This window comes from Megascapheus bottae, unplaced genomic scaffold (genome assembly GCF_031878675.1).
Source record: "Megascapheus bottae isolate mThoBot1 unplaced genomic scaffold, mThoBot2.hap1 HAP1_SCAFFOLD_40, whole genome shotgun sequence".
Classification (NCBI taxonomy): domain Eukaryota; kingdom Metazoa; phylum Chordata; class Mammalia; order Rodentia; family Geomyidae; genus Megascapheus; species Megascapheus bottae.
In genome coordinates, this window is record NW_028327715.1 from 2464360 (window position 1) to 2482358 (window position 17999).

The window sequence follows — 17999 nt, forward strand, 5'->3', positions numbered from 1 at the left end:
CTTGATCCTCAGATCTCAGACACTAAGGAGCTATGGTTACTATGGAAGCCACTGAGCCCAGCTTTGCCTGTATTTTTCAAGGATGAAATTCCTTTGTGTGATGTAAATTGTTTAAATGTGAGGAAAATAAAGGCTTAGCACATTGTACTTGTGCATTTCAGTGGCTTATTGTTAGAGGATATCAGTAGAAAGCAGTTGGACAACTGGAACAAGGGAGAGGAGAGTGCAGCAAAAGCCATGTTTCCATCAGAAATCTTTCTGATGATAGTGTTTGTTCCATGAAATTAAGAGACACCAAAACAAGGCAAGATGAAAACCCAATCAGACATGCTTCATGTTAATATGAAATAGGCAAGGTTGAAAGGAAAAATTCATTGTGGACTCTGAAACCAGATCTTGGAGGAAAGGCTAAAGGAAGAGGGGCCATTTGAACTGAGGAAAAGGTCACACACCCTGGGTTCACGTTGGTTATCCTAGCTACTTAGGAGGCTGAGAACTGAGGATTGTGGTTTGAAGCCAACCCAGATAGAAAACACTTATCCCCAATTAATTATAAATATTCCAAAGTGAAAGAGTGTCCCATCCAGCAGGACATCAACTAGGGCCAAGAACCTAGAGGGAGGAATGAAAGGGATAGGAGACATGAAGAAGGCAGCAAGACAAGCATCCTGATCAAGCTGCCAATTTTATTTTTCACACAAGGGTTTATATGCCTCTTCAGGAGAGGGATTGGGGTATAGGAACTGCTCGGGGGAGGGGGTCCGGTAGTAGGATGTTTGCTTGGGGTAGAGGCCAGGTAGTAGGATGTTTGCATATCAACGCAAGCAGGCATGTGTTGCTTAGTGACCTACTTACAAGATGCAAGCACATTCTTACAGTAAGAATTCAGGGAGGGGGAGAATGACCCCGATCTCCTCCCGTCATCTTGAAATAAGTGAGGGGCAAGGATTTAGGCAATATCTGAATTATGGTAGGCATTAACCTGAGAGGGGGGACAGAGGCCCTGATTCCTAGAATGGAGGCCATGTTGAGCAAGAAGCAAGACCCACTGGCTCATGTATCTGTCTATCTGCTGAGGCCAAGCATCTATTTGCGGGGGAATGGTTTTCATAGATGCCAACCTCCATGCTATTGGGCGTGTCCCTCAGGAGACCCCGAGACTGATGGCTGTTTAGGCTGTCTCCTCGCAGTCTTAGCTGCACCTCATGCAAATGCTTACACCTGTCAACGGTAGATGCATATCCCTCGGGTGGGGATTATGGTTCCTCTGGGGGACCCATAGTCCTCATACCCATTTAGCATCTCCCTCATCTAGGCTGTTCAGCACTGAATGGAAAATTCACCCATCCAGAGTCACCATAATGGCTGGAACCAACTAGGGGACTTTGAGTTTAGCACAGAATGTCCCATCACCAAGAGTTTTTGGTTCCAGTCCTCTCAGGAAACGGCTGTGGGGTGGTGGTAGAATCAGGCAGAACAGAATATGTGGCAGCAGTTTCATCTCTCAGTAACTCCAATGGAATGTCACACCTCCTGCTGGGTTGCCTGCAAATTTCTGCACAAACTGGTTAAAGAAGCTAAACCTAAGGCCTGACTTCGGTGAATTTTCCCAATGATTCCCTGGTTGCTTTTCCTGAGCACACTCATTTTGTCAGGCTGACAACCCATTAGTTTTTTTTTTAACCTTTTCTTTTTTTAAAAAAAAAGAATTTATTAACGTTGATTTTTACATCATATTTTAAATGACAAGTTCAACATACAAGTGTTCAAGGAGGCAATCTTTATTTACAGTCACTGGGACTTAGTATTTAGAACTTAATCACAATGAAGCTAAGGTTTGTATGTCATAGAAACACATTAATTTATGAAATAAAACATTATGTCTATAGAGTCATAGGTTTTTATGTCTATATAGAGGAGGAATTTAGATTAATGTGGAGAGAATAGGGGAATGCAGCCATAATATTTAACAACATATATCCTATGAACCTAGGGAAATGGAGAAGATAGGATAGGGGTTGATATATCCATCAAGATATATTGTACTTATAAACTGATTGGTTAATGTAAACCCATTTGTGTAACCACCTAAGATACTAAAAGTATAAGTTAAAATGGCATAGAACTATTTGTCTCTAATGTACACAAACAGAATTGTTTGGGTATACCTGACCAATATTATCCTTGATATTGATTTATAAATTTGACTTAGAGAAAATTAAATTTAGATTATTATTATAGAACTCTAAAGGTAGCATTTCATAAGCAAGGAATTCTGGAAGCTCCCAATATTTTTTTTTTCCTGGAATGGTGATGTAGTAAGAATTTATCTTGTAGAAGATTAAGATATAATGATTTTTCTCTTTCTTTGCAATATTGTGAACTGCTTTAAGAGGCAGAAACCATTTGTAAAGGACAAATTCTATGCAAGATCAAATGATTAACTAAACCCACAACCTTAGATGGCCAATATTTTCTCTCTTTATTCTCCATTGAGTCAACTGGCAAGACATTTTGCTCTGTACTCTAACAAACATATACGTTTTCTTTTTCACTTTTATGCAGGAGTAGGAGAAGGTAATGGAGCAGACCTGAAAATTGAAATAATAATGCAGCACAAGACTGTATTTACTTGTACTCGCCAAACCTGCACGGTGAGCCAAAGCTCATAAATGAGAATTCTCATGTTTGTTTCAAAGCTCCCAGTCAAGTGGCATGATGGTCTTCCCCAAAGTAACACTCACCAAAAAGAGACAGCTCTTGCCCTCTGTCACCATTCCAGTTGGCATTGCTTAGTTCAGATGCAAAGCAGAGCCTTGTTCCAAACAGGTTCTGAAAGATATTGTCAAATGTGCTTCAGTTTACTGCTGCTTCGAATTCACTTGTGCCCACAAATGCTAAGAATGTCCCCAGGAATTACTCGAGGCTTTAAATACATACATCATGTCAGTATTTGCCATATGATCTTCCTTTTGATCATTTTGATCATGTATTACAAAGCTCTGATTCTCAAATGCAGTGTTCTTGAAGGTCACCTTGGCACTTGTGGAAGTGGAAAGTCATAGGTTCAAAGAGTGATGCAGAATCTGTCCACTCAGCAATGGGCTCAGTGACTGTCATTGAGATGTTTTGTTGGCTGTCACCTTGAGATCAGTAGAGACAGCATATGGACTGAGGAGATGCCTCTTTACCAAAGCCATTTCTGAAATGTTCAAGAAATTCTCAAGACTGTGCACCTTTTGTAGGAGAAATTGGCAAATTTCCTTTTTAATCCCAAAGGAAGCTTTCAGAATGATTCCCAGGTTCCTGTTGTAACTTCTGTACATGCACACAAGTGTAGTGTGTTGTGAGGTTTAGGTAATATATTTGAATTTAATCTCTAATCTATGAGTTATCAAATCAGTGTAAAAAGTGACCATTTTCAAACCACTTTGTCACATAGGACACTGATCCCATCAATTCTTAGCCCATATTTATTCTTATTTTCCTGGATTTTAAGCTCTGAATACATAACAACCCTAGTGTAGCCAAGCTATTTCCATCAATATCTGGACCTACAAATTCCCATTAGAGAAGACTGACTCATCTGTTTGGCACACGGAATAAAATTCTCAGTTTCATTGATATTTTTGCTGGTTTCTCTTCTCAGGCCTATATTATTCCTCCTTTATTAAAATCCTCCAATGACCAACTGAAATTCTACTTTCTAGAATATGCTTTGTTATTCAAACTTTCTGCTGTATACTGCCCTACCATAGGACACACTTGCACACTTCCTTATAAAGCTTGAAAACAATATATTATTTTCATATTGTTCTGTATGTAGAAAACTTCCTGAAAACTTGAAAATCATGTGAGAGTCTTCTGTGGGTATGTTTCTTGAAGCCTAGCATAGCTTTCTTCTTATTCTATGATGGTATATGAATATCAGAGTAATACATGGGATGATTTCATAGTTGTTAATCCCCAAACTTGACCTGTTTGTGCTCATTGACCTCATCAGCAACATAATATTTGTCATGAAAGTGGGGTCAATTATTCATTGCTTCTTGAACATCAATATACTGTTTCAGACTGAAGTTAAAAGCGCATCCTTAAAAGAATATAAAAATCGGATGATTCACATAGAACAGTAATGTGTATTACATTAGAAACTCCTGGTCATATAGGATGAGACTAAATGAAAGGATCTCTAGGATATTGAAACAAGAGCTTTATCTTGTGTGATTGTGGCTCTTAATGCACTCCGTTATTCCTCTTCTGTTTAGTTTCCTTCTGGTTAATCTCATATTGTTACTGTATCTGACTTTGTGACCTGGTATATTGTATGTATGTTTATTTGATTATTTAAAATAGGAAAGAGAAGTGGGGAAACAATATGATTGGGAGAGGTGTTGGGGGAGGAAAATGGGGACAAAACCATGAGAGGTGGTATCAATGTGTGAGAAGTAAGACACCTACTATCTGGTGAATATAACTGTAATCCCTCTATACATTACAATAAACAAAAAGACACTTGTCAAAAATGAATACTTTGCTTCTCAAGTGCAGTCTTAAGATAGCTATCAAACATTTGGAGCCCAGTACCTTTACCACTTCAGAAAAAATTACTGCTATTTTCTATATGAAATTACCGAGCTATGAAATTATGAGTATATAATGGATTAAGGATGATTTCATGAGTGAAAAAGAATACTAATCGTTGGCAACACTTTGAGTTCCTAATTCCATGTGTTCATTAACAGGTTGTCCATGATATTGATACAAATAGAGCAATCTTTTTGGTGCCCAACTGTCCGGACTTATGTGATGATGTAAAAGTAAAATTTTCTTCTTCGGTGAGTCCTCAAGTATCCTGCATGATTGTATGCTCTTTTGTTTGGTCTGGGTTTGCGATTTCCTTTGCTGCAGTTCCCTACAATAGAAAGGACAGATAAAAATGCATGTCTCGGGAAGGGGAGGAAAACACAAAACAAAGTCATCAGGATTTCTTGTATATATTTAAAATATTTCTGATCACTTTCTTCTGAATTGTAAGCAACTGATATCTGTTACTTATCAAATGAGAAAAGTATGAAAGCAAAGATGCTAAAAAGAAACCGACATTGTTGACTTTCCATAAGAGTAATTACAGTTATCTTGTCTATCCTTTAAACACGCCATGATCAGTGTGTTTACCAAATGTGAGGGAGATTTTACTTTCCTGTCCATAATTATCTATTGACTTGCTATCATTAGTATGACTGTGTAATTTTAATGGATCAGCCGTACATGTCATGTCTGAGTGTCATATATGACTGTAATGATTTTCTATGAAATCATCTATTCCTACTCTCAGTAAGAACTTCCATGTGTTCTGTATGCCCTCCTTCATTACCTGCTTGCTCACTGCTGAGCAGTCTTAGGTACTGAGATGTGAATGTGAATGTTGAAGCAAGTGACCACCGGGGAAGTCTCTCCATTTCAATGTTTCCCCTTGGATAACAGAACCACTGTGAATTCTTGCTTAGCTAGTGTCTCTAAACAAACACTGTGGTTTTTTCCCCTGGTGCAGGGGGTCTTGATGAGAGCTAGTTTTGTGATTATTAAGGGTTAAGATGGGATGGCATGCTTGTGAAAAATGAGGAAATTATTGATTACTGGTTTGTTTTGTTTTTGGCCATACTTTGGTTTGGATTTTTGCTTGGTTTACTTGCTTGGCTAAACATCTATCACTCAAGTCATGCCTCCAGCCCTGTTTGTTTGCTGGTTAACGTGGAAACAATATTTTACTTTTTGCCATGGCTGACTTTGATCCTCCAGATCTCAGCTTCTTGTGTAACTAGCCATCACCAATATTGATGCCTAATTATTCAAACTAGCTGTCAGTTATGGAAATAGATGTGAGTTCTATGTCTTTGGGCTGACTCTCAAGGACTCTGTCTCTGGACAGGACCATACATTCCAGCTTTGTTGTGATGGAGCTCCAGGTGAAATGGCTGTGGATGCTGTACAGTGTGTCTTTCACAGGATGATTGTTTACCCTGGTGGGGAGTGGCTTCATGTCTAATTGTCCCACTGGTGACCATGGATCCTCCTCACAGGAAACTTGTTTGTACTGACAGATGACCTATAGCTGCTGTCTGACTTGTTGTGTTTTGACTTTCTACCAAATTAATCACTCTAGGAAAACCCTGAATAGAGCAGGTTGTATATGCTTATTACATAAGTCACCAACAAAGCATGAAAACACAACACAGTGAATAAGAGAAGCAGTTTATGACAGAGAAGGGAAAGGCAGCACATCTTGCAGGGCCAGTGGATGGAGGGGAGCCATCCAGGGGAAACTGATACCTGACAGTGGAGGGACACAAGGCAACCTTAGAAGCAAATAACATTCTCTTGAGGGCCAGGTGTGACCTTAGCAGGTTTTCCATGGGAGGTTTCATTGTGGTATCCATTTTATTATACAAATCACCTCTTTCTTTAATCATGTGTTTTTAGAAGCTTCCTAACTATTATGATGACTGTGCATTCTTCATGTGGTTCCATACATCTCTCATAGAGAAAAACAGGTAAGGACAGATTGTAAGACAGATTGGCAATTCCTTTGCCTACTATACTAAGCTCATTTTCTACAAAAATAAAGAATTGCTTAAGCAAACATTTCCTATCCCCTACCACAAGGCAATGTGTCAGTGAAGAGGCAATTACCCAGATCATAGTAATGATCAAGTTCTCTCACAAAGTGTACATCTACCCGGTTCCTGGAATATAGAAAGGTCTAGGTGGATGTCACTTTATTAGGTCATGATTGGTGGGATTAGTCTAAGGAGGCTTTAGCTGGCTTTCTTCTGCTGTAGGCACATTTCCATGTAGGACAGAAGTTTTAAGGCCTGAGAAGTATTAACAATTTCAAAAGCATTGTTTGGTTAACCTCCCCTTTGAAAAGGTTTTCTCATGACTGAATGATGTATTATTGCTGAGAACCTACTACTTTATCTAGAAACTCATTCCTGAACCTACAAAGACTCAGTTTTCAGGAGTATTGACCTGTGGTGGTAAAAAGAAAAACACTTTTTAGATCACTCACATCAAGGCAGAAATGACTGTTGCCATGTCATCATAAAAGTGTGAGGATAGATATGAAGACCTTGGAGCTGGGGGAGGTGGCTCAGGCCTATTATCCTAGCTACTCAAGAGCCTGATCTGAAGATTAAGGCTCAAGGGCCGGGATTTTGGCCTAGTGGTTAAAGTGCTTGCCTAGCATGCACGAAGACCCGGGTTCGATTCCTTGGTGCCACATACATACAAAAAAGCCGGAAGTGGTGCTGAGGCTCAAGTGGTAGAGCTCTAGCCTTGAGAAAGTCCAACGACAGTGCTCAGGCCCTGAGCTCAAGCCCAGGACTGGCAAAAAAAAAAAAGATTAAGGCTCAAAGCCACCCTGGGCACTAAAGGACCTAAGACTCTTATCTCCAATTAACCTCTAGAAAAGGGAAATAGGGGTTGAGTTAAGGGTAGGGTGTTATTCTTGGGTTGTAGATCTCAGGGACAACACTCAGGCCCCATGACCCACCAAGAGAGAGAGAGAGAGAGAGAGAGAGAGAGAGAGAGAGAGAGAGAGAGAGAGAGAGAGAGAGACAGAGAGAGAGAGACAAAGACAGAGAGACAGAGAGAGACAGAGAGACAGAGAGAGACAGAGAGAGACAGAGAGAGAGACAGAGAGAGACAGAGAGAGAGACAGAGAGAGACAGAGAGAGAGAGAGAGGAGAATGAAGACCTTGGGCCATGAGTTTGTCCTAGTGTGAGAGTGCTTGTCTAACATGCACAAAGACCCAGGTTTGATTCCTCGGTACCACATACATAGAAAAAGCCAGAAGTGGTGCTGGATAGTATTGGTTACATCCAGTGCCAGACTTCTCTTGAAATCTGAACTGGGCCTGATAATACCTCAAATCTATTAAGACAACAGCAAGAAAGCCTCATTTCTACAGATTTGTAACTCACATACAATTTGATTTTGGAAAGAGTAAACTCTGCATTTAAAGGAAAAATTCTATCAATTTTCCTACGTGTCCAGCTGTCTCTTGAGCAAAGTCCTCGACAAAGGCAGGGTGTTTACTTGTTGCTTCTTGTCAAACTGGTTCTTGCTAAAGGATAGCTTTGTCCTTTCCCCCACCATCACCTCATTGGAGATTATAAGAACATTGGATCCTCCTTTTTGTAGTCATTTCTGGAAAATTGGTATCATTTTTTCCTTGCTTGATAAATCTTTTTTACACTGATGAGATTGTGGCTTAGACAAAAACATCATTTCACCGATTCAGGGCGATATAGCTGGGCACTGGTGGCTCAGTGACCTGTCATTCTAGCTACACAGGAGGCTGAGATCTGAGGAACACAGTTTGAAGCTAGCCTGGGCAGGCATGCCTATGTCACACTTATCTCCAATGAGTCCTTGAAAAATCAGAAATTCAACTGGAGCTCAAGTAAGAGAGGGTCAGCTTGAGCAGAGAAAGTTTATTGAGAACTCAAGGTCGTGAGTAGAAACCCCACTACTCACATTAGGAAAACAAAACAAAAAATACAAAAAAACCCCAGAACACTAATTACTAGGTTTCATTATACACCCAATTATGTCTTGGTAATTGTTGTGCCAGTCCTGGGGCTTGAACTCATGGCTTGAGCACTGTCCTTTGGCCTTCTCAAGGCTAGAGTCCTACCACTTGATCCACAGCACCACTGTCAGCTTTTCCTATGTATGTGGTACTGAGTCATTGAATCTGGGTCTTCATGCATGCTAGACAAGCACTCTTACACTAGGCCAAACTCCCAGCTCCTTGGTAACTTTTGTCAATTATAAACACTTAGAATATATGTTTGTTTGTTTATTTGAAGTAGGGAAAGGGGGGAAACAACATGATTGGAAGGGGGTGGGTGGAGGGAAACAGGGAGAAACACATGAGAAGGTGTATTAATGTGTGAGAAGACCTGCACCTCCTACTACCTGACAAATGAAATTTAAAAAGTTTTACAAAACACTTAGATAATATGCTCAAAGTGGGTGTCAGTAATTCTCTAACAGGCACGTTGTGACTGATCAATTTGTTTCTGAAGATTAAGGCCTTTTATGTCATTCCAAAGAGGCAGAATGGGCTAAGTAGTGAAGACAAGTAGGACTTAAATCCTGGTTGCAGCCAGCAAGTCTCTTTGTAAACAAGGGTGTGCTATTGGATGACTCTTCTGTTTTGGTTTTATTGTTCTTTTTTTAATGTCGGGAGAATGTAAAGATGGATTACAGTTATATTCGTCAGGTAGTAGGTGCATTACTTCTCATATAATTGTACCCCTTCTCATGCTTTTGTCCCCTCCTCCACCTCCCAGTCCTCTCTTTTCCCCCCTTCCCTTCCCTGTTTCAAATAAACAAATAAATGTGTATACAATATACCAGGTAGCAAGTCACAGACAGTAACAACATGAGAAAAACCATAAGGGCAAAAAAACGAGAAGAGAAATAACATAGTACATTAAGAACTACAATCACATACTGTAAGCCCTAAAAGAAAATGTAATGACTTTTTTTCCTGTCCTTAGACTTTATTTAACACGAGCTGACCTGGACAATCCACATAAAGAAAAGACATGGAACATATATCGTCCAGACTTTGCTGTAGATATATTCTTTGAAGAAGTCTTTCAGTGACAAACACACTATATACCCATCACAGTTTAACTTTTCTGTATGTTTATTAAATAAATTATATATTGGTAATAGTAACCTCTCTTCAGAGTGTGTATGTTTCTATGAACTCATCAATGCATGTATACATATGTACATACATCATAATCTTGAATTGGCTAGTTTATGAATTTACCAATTGTATGTCTCCACAACTACTGGCCTTCTTCTCTCAACTCATTTTCTTTCTTCCCTTTGTATCCATTTTTCAGAATTGCTGGAGTGGTGGCTCACTCCTGTAATCCTAGCTACACAAGAGGATGAGATCTGAGGATCTGGGTTCAAAGCCAGCCAGGGTACTAAAGACCATGAGACTCTTATCTCCAATTAACCACTAGGAAAACCGGAAGTGGCCCCTGGCTCAAGGGCCAGGGCAATAGCCTTGAGCTGAAGAGCAAAGGGATAGTGCCCAGGCCCAGAGTTCAAACCCCATGACCAGCAGAAAAATAAAAAAGTACTGCTAGAAAAATATGCATATAATTTACATCATTCTACCTCTAATACTCTATAGTGAAAATAATTTATTTCCAATACACTATGTTACAAGCTCTTTAAATTTTAAAAAGAGTTTTCAGGTAAGATAGGTATTTAGAACTACTTATGTTCCAGCAGTAACCCTCTTGGGAATTTATCCAAAAGACTGAAAGTCAGTATACAATAAAGATATATATATATATATATATATACCTCCATGTTCTTTGATGCACTAATTACTATACAACCATGTTATGGAAACAGCTCAGATGCCCTACATCAGATTGATCCAGAGAGAGAGGAAGGGTGAGGAATTTTATATCAAAATGGACCTAGGTAACTTGAGAAATGGAAAAGATTGGGAGAAATTGGGAAAAATGTTTGAAGGCGTGGCATGGATCAACATGCATTGCACTCAGAAAGTGACATGTTCAATTGAAACCACTAATTAAATATAATGTACTAATTAAATGTAATGCAGAAAAGATTTTCCAAAGATGTTTCAACTGGGAGATAATGCCTCATGCCTGTAATCCTAGCTACTCAGAAGGCTAAGATTTGAGGATCACAGTTCAAAGACTGCCTGGTCAGAAATGTATGTGATTCAGATGTCCAGTTAATCACGTCCCCAAAAAAGTAAGAAGTGGATTAAGTGGTAGAACACTACACTAGAGCCAAAAAGCTCATCACAGTGCCCGGCCCTGAGTTCAAGCACACAATGGGCACATACCCAGGTACATTCCCGCATGTATGGGCTCTCCCCCTCTCTCTCCCTCTTTCTCTCTCTCTCTCCCTCTTTCTCTCTCTCTCTCTCACACACACACACATACATACATATGCACACGTGCACACACAAATTTTAAAAAGGAAAATAGACTTTTCAATATCATAGAAGAGCAAAGTTATTAGTATACTTCCGTAGCTACTTTAGAGAGTTATTCATGATAATTCTAAAAATAGTAACATTTATGGAGTCCAATCATAATAAATCGCACTGCTTAGAAGCACTTCAATAGTAAATTCATTTAGTCCTCATAATTCAAGTGCTATCATTACTTCTATTTTCCTGGGAAATTAGAAGTTTGGACAATTAGATATATCAAAAAATTAGTAAAGTAGCAAATTCAGGATTTACACCCAACATAGTAATCTAATACCTTGGATAGCACGCCAGTAAGGGAATAGCTTTCTCTATTTTTTCTTATTCACTTGGTATCATAATGATGGACAGTTGTGGAGCAAAAACCAAGAGAATCAAACAGGCAAATCAGAAATGATATTATTGAATTTTTCACATAAATTTCCACTAGAAATGTCTTCCTCCATTTCTGCTAAGTATCTTAAGAAATTGTGTGTGTGTGTGTGTGTGTGTGTGTGTTTAAATTTGTCTTCTGTTGCTAACTGCAGAAAGGAACTTAAATGACATAAATAAAAAACATACTTTTATTTCTAAATTGTTGCTATGGACTACAGTATAAAATTAAAATTGTGGGCTGGGAAGGTGGCTTAGTTGTAGATTGCTTGCCTAGCATGTAAAGCCCTGGGTTGGAATTCCCAGTATCACACATACATGCAAAAAGCTGGGAAGTTGCAGAGAGCTAACCTTGAGTAAAAAGAAGCTCAGAGACAATGCTCAGGCACTAAGTTCAAGCCCCAGGACTGGCAAAAAAAAGCATTATTTATTTATTTATTCATTGATTTACTTTTGTCTTCCTGCCTCAGGTTTATTGGTAGAATTGCCACAGGCCACACCCCACCCTCTAGATGGCAGCCAGGGAGCCACAGCAGTTCACCTGTCATCACACTGGCAGACAAAGGTCTTCTCTGTGGGGCCTTCACATGGCCTCCAGCTTAGAGGCTGGAGTCAGCGCACCCTTAGGAGGCTGTGGCCTGAGCACCCTTAGGAGCTGGGGCCTGGGCCTTAGCTGGCATTGCAGCTGGAGTCTGGGCCTTGGGTTGTGCCCTAGCCAAGGCCTGGGCCCTGGCCTTGGGCCAGGTGAGCCTAAGACCTTTGGAAATGTAGGAATGGATGCAATTCCCAAGCTTGGGGTGGGCGATGTAGGCAAGTTGCTGGAGCTTGCTGGTAGCCTGCTGTGGAACTTGTGTTTGTTGCTTTGGGCTTCTCAGGGTCTGATGGCATTGGGCCACGTTCTCATGGCCTTGGCATCGTTGGCCTTCATCTTCTTAAAGCCCTTCTTGTTGTGCTCCTTAGCAACACGCATGTTCCTCAGGAACTTGGGGTCCTCCCCTTCAGAGATGCGTATCTTTGTGATCTGGGTGTCCTGACGCCATTTCTGTGCCATTTCCTGGACTGTTGTGTGCAGTGTGGTTCTTGGACGTGGCCATGTCTATCTGAACCGCTAACCCGCCGGAGCTGATGCACCTGGACTCAGGAGGGAAAATTTGTTGTTTAAAATTAAATTTTGTACAAGTTTCTCGTTAGGTGAAAAGACAACAATAGTAATTTATACAGCAGCCCAAAGAACTGAGCTGAGGGACACGAGAATATATCATGATTCCTGGCAGCTGCTCAGCGGGCTCAGCTATGAAGACCACAGTGGATAGCCAGCCCGGAGAGATGACCCTGAGAGCCTGACTGCCAATAAACCATGAAAGGGCGATAGGAAAGCTGTGACTCATGTCGTACAGCACCAGCATTGAGCAAAAACAGCTAAAGGAAAATACATTCATCCAGTACCAGCACAAACACACACAAAAACTTAAAATTTAAAATATACCTAGAAGTAAACCAGGGTGGTGGTTAATAGCCTGTGATCTGGAACTAGACTGCCATGTTTGATCTCAGTCTTCCCTGCTGGCCTCTCTCACTCAAATTCACTGGGCCCCTAACTCTGCTATTAACAGTTGACAGTAACAGATCCTATTCCATTTGCAAGGCCCTTGAAACTGTTGGCTCAAGCAAGTGCTCCTTATGTTAGCTGCTGTTCCTATTTGCACAGTATACTTAGACACAAGTGAAGCTATTAGATAGCAAGATACTCTAGGTTTATGGCTACTGTCTAGACTGTAGACCAAACCTAAGTTAATTCTGTTGAAAAGTGAATTGTTCATTCTGAAGACACGGTCCAGATTTCAGGGTCTCCTCCAAGGAGCTGAATCCAATATAAGAGCACAAGAGTCCTTATTGCAAGCTCGAGCCTGGACTCAAGACTGACACTGACACAGCAGGTCTGAATTGAGAGGCCTGACTTCCTGTTGTACACGGTTTCTATAGGGTTAGCTCACAGGGTTGATGTATTATTAATTGATTGGCTACTGCTAGGGGATATGTGCCGAGCTGCAGGGCAGCTGAAGGGCAGCTGGCCAGGGTATCTCAATGGTTATCACAGGATGTTTCGATGGTTATTTTATCCTGGGGCCTCAAATCACCGGGAGTAGGCTGTAATTTATTACTTTCTTTGAAACTGCTATCTCTGCTGGTTTAGAGTTAGTTCAGAGTGACCTTCCGGTGGGGCCTGCTAAAAAATACCTTTTTGCTGAAGTTCATACAACTTCAATATTAACTTAGGCTTCCCAGTGGTACACTGACACAGCCTCTGCTTAGCAAGTGCTGGGTCTTAGGTTTGATCCCCAGCACCAGGCACACATACACACACAAATACTTCTTGGAAATGTCCCTTTCAGACAACCTTCCCATAAGTATCACGTTTAGACTCCTACTGGCCTTTGGTAAAGTCATGATTGGCATTTACTAACATCTGACCAAATCTGAGCCCCAGTACCTGACACCTATAATCCTGGCTACTTAGTATGTGGAGCTGAGAGGATCAAGGTTCAAAGCCAATCAAGGCAGAGAAATCCATCAAACTTTTTTCTGCAGTAAACCACATAAAAAAAATCAAAAGTAGACCTGTGCTTAAGCGATAGAGCATCAGCCTTGCACAAAATAGCTAAGCAACAGCACGCAATCCGTGAGTTCAAACCCAGTATCATCAACATACACACACACACACACACACACACACACACACACACACACACACACACACACACATGCACTCTCGCACACAGGCACCACAAACCACCAGTTTATTCACACAAAATTGCATAGAATGCATGCAATTGATAGAATAAGATTTTATTCATGTGCTAATTCCAAGAACTAGACATACTTTGATTACTGTGCTGTTAACACAATCCTCTTGCATTACTCATCACCCATTGTCTTGCCTGTCTGGCCAGCTGCAAAGAGCCAAAGTTGGCAGTTGGAAGGGGAGCTCCTGTCACAGGTAGTGGGGTTGGAGAGAGGCCAAAGTCAGAGGAGCTAGATAGCAGGAGGACTAGTGGTAGGCAATTATAGTAGTGGGGAGTGTTGTGCTTTATTTAATTTTTGTTATGTTTTGGTGTGTGTGTGTGTGTGTGTGTGTGTGTGTGTGTGTGTGTGTGTGTTTGTATTTGCCTGTGAGACTGTCCTGGGATTTGAACTCAGGGCGCGGGCATTAAACTTATACTTTTTTTGGTTCAAGTTTTGTTCTTTGTGCCTAAAGCCACAAATCCACTTGTAGATTTTTGGTTGTTTCTTGGAGATAAGAGTCTCACTGACTCAGTACCAGCTTTCAGTCACAGTCGTCATATCTCAGCCTCCTGAGTAGCTAGGAGTAGTGGCAAGAGACACAACAACCTGGCTATCTGAAGTTTTAACAAGGACTACCTCGTGTAGTTTTCCTCAGAAAGACTACAATGTAGCAACTGGGAAATCCATATTAGACATTTGGAAACTGAGGCTCAGAGGAGGGAAGTTCCAACCCAGGGGGCACTGCCACATAGGCACTCATAGCTTTGCTTCTCTGAAGTCCTGTCTGTGGCTTTCTGACCAGGCTCTTGATTGAGCTATGGGTTTCTGTTGCTGCACACCCTCTTGTGGGGTGTCCCCTGAACACTGAGGACACTGGGGTGGGATCATCCTCTGGGATGTTCCTCATGAGCCCCACTGTGTGTGCAACGTCAGCCAGGGCCACCACCTTCTTCATGCCAGAAGTACCTACTCCCACGTGCAGTAGCCAAAATGTACTGTCTAGAAGCCCCCCCTGCTTCTGCAGTCAGGGCAGTCCGCTGCCCTGGCATCTGGTGAACACCACACATTAGCCTACCTTCCTGGGGTGGCCACACAACAGCCCAGGGGAGAAAGAAGTGCTCTCCCTTCTGCTTATCCATGCTACACTGACAATATTTGCTCTCCTGGGTGCCAGGGATCAATAATCCTAACTACACAGGGGGCTGAGATCTGAGGATTGTGGTTGGAAGCCAATCCAGGTAGAAACACCAGTCCATGAGACTTACATGTAATCAACCACAAAAAACCACATGTAGAACTGTGGCACAAGTACTAAAGCACACTCCCCTTGAAAGATAAAGCAAAAGAACAATGCCAAAGGCCTGAGTTCAAGCCTCAGTATTAGCAAAATCATAAATAGGGAGAGAGCAAGACAAGTACTATGTGTCTTGCCTATAATCCTAGCTACTTTTGCAACTTAACACCTTTGTATCTCAGCTTTATAAAAGCAATAAAAATTTTTATAAATGCTCTCTAAAAGGATGATGGAGAGGAGGGTAGTGACAGGAGGCAGAGGTCAGCTGTGTGTGGGTCTGGCAGATCCCTGTGCGGTGCTCAAGTGCTGTGTTTTCTTTGCCCAAAGTAGAGGGGGACCCCCTTAGCATAGGGCAAAATGCTAGGTATTGAAGGTCTGTCTTTGGAAGGTTCTAGAGACACTGCAGGGAGCATGTGTGTGATTCTTGGGATTGGATGTGGTGGCTGCTGTCCCTCTCTGTTCCAGAGCCTGTGGGCCAATAGCTGTCCTAGCCTCCATGTGCTCTCAGTTGTCCCCAGTGCCACTCAGTCACAAACTCTAAATCCAAGTGAACAGGGAACAGATTTACTAGATCCAAAGCAGATCTTGGTATGTAAGATGCAACCTTTTAGATGTTTTTGCCAGGCTTTGTGAATTCACTGAATGGCCTCCTATCTGGATATCAACTATTCTGTGCTGCATTCTTTCACAATCACCTTTGGGCACCAGGAGGAAATAAAGACTCCCTGAGAAGCATCCTGTGTGGAAACAACAGCCTTAAGATGCGTCTTAGCAGATGAAAACCAATGGCCCAAATCTCAGGAGATAATTTGGTCCCTGTTTTGTTCCTGTAATCAAGTGATAACAACTTCCCTGGAATTCTTCTAGGGACAATGTCTGAGCTCACTAGTGGTCAACCAGGCCACCGTGGGATTTGGGACTATTTTTTGTATGCAAGCTCTTCTCCCTGCCTTCCCCTAAGCCTCCCTATTTAACCTAAAATCCATATCTGTACCTCTGAAGACAGCTGAAGAAGTAGTGCTATCTTCCTAAGCCTGCTATAAACTAAATATCCTTTACCCACACTTCACCATATCACTTTATTTGGCTTCTCTAGGTGAGTGGCTGGACCTTTTGTGGGTAGGACTCCTTGATTTGATGGCTGGAGTCTAAATTCCCAGTTTCAGGTATAATAATGGTGCAGACAGTTTCATACTGGGTTTCTGATTTCAAAACTGGGCCCATATGGTTCTTCCTCTCATTAACCAAGAAGATAACAAGGACTTTCAATTAGTCCAGCACAAGGTGGCTCACGCCTGTAATTTAGCTACACAGGAAGCTGAGATGTGAGAATCAAGGTCCAGAGCCAGCCTGGGCAATCAAATCCAAGAGAACCTTATCTCCAGTCTTCCAGAAAAAAAGACAGAAGTGGAGCTTTGGCTTATAAGTTTTCTGCTTCAAGTAGAAATAGTTAAGGGAGAGCATAAGGCTCTGCTTAAAACCCTAGTACGAACACACACAGTCATGTACATATGCACATATGGAGGCACACACACACAGAAACACACACACACACACACACACACACACACACACACACACACACACACCACACACAAAGATTTCATAAAAAATAATAGCAAACTGATCACCAGGAAAAAGAGACAAGAGGCTGCTTTTTTTTTCCTTTCCTCTTTCTCTTTTTTTTTCTCGTATGTCAGCATGCTTGACCTCAAGGCCTGGGCCTTCTGTCTAAGCTTTTCATTCAAGGCAGGCATCCCACCACTTTGAGTCATAATGCTACTTCCAATTTTCCAGTGTTTAATTGGATGTTAGAAACTGAAAGGTTTTCCAGCTTGAGCAGACTTGGAATTGCAGTCCTCAGTCTCCTGTGCAGCTGAGATAACAGGCGTGAACTACTGGCCTCTCACATTTTTTATTCCCCTTTCTTTTCATCCGGTGTTCTCATTCTATATCCTTGGAAGAATGGGGGGAGGAATGGTGGGAGAAATGCAGCAGTGGTATTCTCTGGATATTATATTGAAAATAATCTCTAAAACTTGTAGGTGGGAGCTGGGCACCAGTGGTTCTAAACTATAATCCTGGCTTCTCAGGAGGCTGAGATCTGAGGATCATGATTCAAAGCCATCACTGGCAAGAAAGTCTGTGAACTCTTATTTCCAATAACAATTCAGGAAAAGCTGGAAGTGATGCTGTGGCTCAAGTGTAGAATACTAGCCGTGAGCACAGAGAGGCTCAGGGACAAAGCTCAGACCCTGAGGGCAAGCCTCAGGACTGGCAAAAACCAAAAACTTGTGGGTGGGAATAGAGGAAAAAACTGGGAGATAGTGAGGAAATGGATGCCACTGTTTCAACATCAATATACACATGACCTGACTGTTGACATAATCCCGCTGCATATCATCTTTCTATAATCAGTAAGAAAAATAAAAGAATGTAAATTGAATTTTAAAAATTTATAGCTGTTCAATTGCCTA

General features: G+C 41.4%; 1 protein-coding gene across 1 annotated transcript in view; it reads left to right on the plus strand.

The window, feature by feature from the left end:
- The window catches only part of LOC150039333 (phosphatidylinositol 3,4,5-trisphosphate 3-phosphatase TPTE2-like), a 32445-nt gene extending 22733 nt beyond the window's left edge, over positions 1 to 9712 (plus strand). The window contains exons 8-11 of the mRNA XM_090327825.1: positions 2566 to 2654; positions 4746 to 4838; positions 6484 to 6554; positions 9574 to 9712. Of these exons, the coding sequence (XP_090183951.1) occupies positions 2566 to 2654; positions 4746 to 4838; positions 6484 to 6554; positions 9574 to 9682 (362 nt within the window). The 3' untranslated portion in view covers positions 9683 to 9712. The remainder of the gene's footprint in view (positions 1 to 2565; positions 2655 to 4745; positions 4839 to 6483; positions 6555 to 9573) is intronic.
- Positions 9713 to 17999: the final 8287 nt, after the last annotated feature.